The sequence below is a fragment of the Microtus ochrogaster genome, chromosome 2, assembly GCF_000317375.1.
Source record: "Microtus ochrogaster isolate Prairie Vole_2 chromosome 2, MicOch1.0, whole genome shotgun sequence".
Classification (NCBI taxonomy): domain Eukaryota; kingdom Metazoa; phylum Chordata; class Mammalia; order Rodentia; family Cricetidae; genus Microtus; species Microtus ochrogaster.
In genome coordinates this window covers 49,360,571-49,363,819 of record NC_022010.1, presented here as the reverse complement: position 1 = coordinate 49,363,819, position 3,249 = coordinate 49,360,571, and the positions used below count along the sequence as shown (strand labels likewise).

General features: G+C 44.3%; 1 protein-coding gene across 1 annotated transcript in view; it reads right to left on the bottom strand.

Annotated features, from left to right (window-relative positions):
• Cd80 (CD80 molecule) overlaps positions 1–3,249 on the bottom strand; it is a 22,428-nt gene that overhangs the window by 8,944 nt on the left and 10,235 nt on the right. Inside the window, exon 3 of the mRNA XM_013351828.1 lies at positions 481–798. Within this exon, the coding sequence (XP_013207282.1) occupies positions 481–798 (318 nt within the window). The remainder of the gene's footprint in view (positions 1–480; positions 799–3,249) is intronic.

Sequence of the window (3,249 nt, the reverse complement as noted above, 5' to 3'; positions counted from 1 at the left end):
ACACACACCACAGTTCAAATAAAAAAAAGATTGGTCCTTTTTATCTCAAATGACTCAGGTAACAAGTTTTGGTCACTCTTAGTGGAGAAGATAAGGATGTTTATGAACAGAGGTAGGGGTACAAATTATTCAGAAAGGTCAAAAGTCTGTGACCTAGTTAACTTGTTACCTGGGATAGGAAGTTCTCAAGTGCAGTTCAGAGTACAGGCACATCACATTCAAGTTACATTCCCAAGAATCAGAAGGCATTTCAGGCCACTCTAGTGCCTGGTCTGATTACCTTGGCCTTGTGTGTGTGGTCCAAGTACAAGAAAAGCACACTGACAGATTTTTCCCCCTTGAACCATCAGTTAGATTCTCTGTAAAACTGGAAATCCACCCCTCAGATAGGAATTCTTCTTTGATAGAATTGTCACCTACATCAGTAGAGACGAGACTTTCAGGACATTACAAATCAGTAAATCAGAGACTCCTACCCACCTCTGACCAACAGCTCCACAGATTCCAAGTGCTTCCGTATGTAAGACCCTTGTTCTTGCCTTTGAACGACACAGGTATACAAGCCCCTGTCTGACAGGAACAGGCGCAGGATCATGAGACGGAAGTTGTCTGTGATGTCAAGTAAAGTCCGGTTCTTATATTGGGGCCACACTTCTTTATCCCCAGAGACATAGCTCAGCACCACTTTCCCCTCTTTCTGCCAGTAGATCCGGAGTCTGGCCAGCTCATCAACAGAGTAGTTGTAACCACAGGGCAGTGAAACCTTTTCTTTCACCGACTTGGACACTCTGGGAACACCTAGAAGACACGTAAGGAAAGACTGCACCACCGTTATTGAGCACAGCAGACTCATTCTGTCAAGTGACTAGCCGTGATGAGTGACTCCAGAATGGATTTTTGTTTTTGTTTTTTGAGACAGGATTTTTATTTTGATTCCCAACACGTTTTTGATGTTGATGTTGTTTGTTTTGTTATCGTTTTTTTAGAGATAGGGTTTCTCTATGTAGCCCTAGCTGTCCTGGAGCTTGTGATGGACGCCAGGCTGGCCCTGAACTCACAAGATCCTTCTGCTTCCTGCCTCCTGAGTGATGGGATTAAAAGTGGGCCCAACCTTGTCCAGCCTCAACACTTCTTTATAATGTTTTATTATTGTATATTAATTGTGCAAAATGATGGGTTCATTTATTTATTTTTGGTTTTTTGAAACAGGGTTTGTTTCTCTGTATAACAAGCCTGCCTGTCCTAGAACTAGCTCTGTAGACCAGGCTGGCCTCAAACTTACAGAGATCTGCCTGCCTCTGCGTCGCGAGTACTAGAATTAAGGCATGTGCCTCTACCGCTGGCTTACATTTATAATTTTTATTGTGGTTAAAAAAAACCACATAAACCACCACGTATGTTGGATACTTATAATCCTAGCACTTGGGAAGCTGAGGAGGAGAAAAAGAAGTTTGAGGCCAGCTTGTCCTACACTGGCAGGTCCTCCCTGCTGGGGATGTAGTTGGATGGTAGAGCACACACGTATTGTGCGCAAGGCCCTGGGGTTTGCTGTCAGCACTGGAAGAAATACATCAAATTTACTACAGTGACCATTTTTAAGTTTACAATGGAAACATATCTTCACATTGCTGTGAGACAGAGCTCAGAGCTCTTTGTATGTGTCATGAATCTCTGTACACATTAAACAACAAACTCTCCCCCATTTCTCTCACCCTGGAACCACCGTTCTCCTGCTGGTTTCTATGAATCTGACTACTTTAGATATACTGGACTTTTGTGGGTGGCCTGTTTTATTTTATATTATGTCTTCAAGATTTATTTATCTTGTGTTATATGACATAATTTCTGTAATGGTCTGTTCTGTCCCTTTAAGAGATAAGCACCTCCCACACCCCTGTCTGCCTAGGCAAGAGGATCTTCCTTCAGCTTCCCCCCTGAACTTCTTCCTTTGCATCTCTCTCCTAAAGAGGTAGCTTCTCCTCTTCTTTCCCTTTTCCCTCCAGATCCCTTTTCCCCTTCCCTTCCATAACCCACTAAACAAATATCCAACCTCATGCATGGCGTGCCTATCCATCTCTGTCTCTCACCCACCACGGCTCCTCGTGGGACTGGCTGACCCACCATGTGGTTCCCTGCCTGGAGTTCACTGCCGCTTGTGGCCTGCTGCCCACTGTCACCTCTCAGGGAACAGCGCCATTTTATTTTTACCATTATAATTTCCTTGTGACATGATATGTGATCACAAATAATTTCCATCTTCCTTTGTCTGTGTCCCTCCCTTCCTCCTCCCCTCTTTCTCTCTCTCGATATGTTTATATATCCTTTTCTCAATTTATATGTTGTATACTCACACACACCCACACACGTATGCATGTGCATACGCACCCACGCACACAACTGATAAATCTACTCATCTGTTGATGGGCATCCGAGTTGCTTCCACCTCTTGGTTATTGCCATAGATAAGTGCTGTGAGTATGGGTGTGCAAATGCCTCTTCATATCCCTTATTTCACAGATCAGTCAGGTTTTGATCCTATCTCAGGCTAACTTTGAATTCTCCAAGTAGCCAAGGGTGACCTTAAACTCCTGGCCTTCCTGTCCCCACCTACTGAGTGCTCTTTTACTTCCTGTGTGCTTTGTCTACCATATTGGTTGATAAAGACAAAATGACTTTGACCAAATCTCGGGTGGGTGTGCTGCCATTGGCACCACAGAACCTATCACACCCTTCCTTTTTTGTTTCTTTTGTTGCTGGTGGCCATGTTAGAGGAACAACAGCGGCAATTAACTTCAGGGAATCAGCCCACCAGCAAGCAGGGTGAATCTCGGAACTGCAAGTGTGGTAGGGCTTTGGACCCAGCATGTCTTTTGCTACTGCTGTGTCTTTCCATGTTCACAGCTGCCATTTTTCTCTGTTATCTGGCATGTGTGAATGGGTGTGGGGAGATCTCCAATGCCTTTAACGTGAAGTGATTATCTCATGGAAATAACCCGTCCTACTGGGCATTTTTACCAGTGGAATAGTATAAAGATAATTTCCTCCTAAGATATACTATTTAAAGTGTTGGCCCCATCCCTGATAAACCAGGGGCTGCAGAGGATAGAAAATAGGAACAAGGAAATGTCGCATAGCTAGTTTCTCTTGAAGAGCTGTATAGACTGTGGCTTAGGTTATTGATTAAGAAAAACAACTGAGCCGGGCGATGGTGGCGCACGCCTTTAATCCCAGCACTCGGGAGGCAGAGGC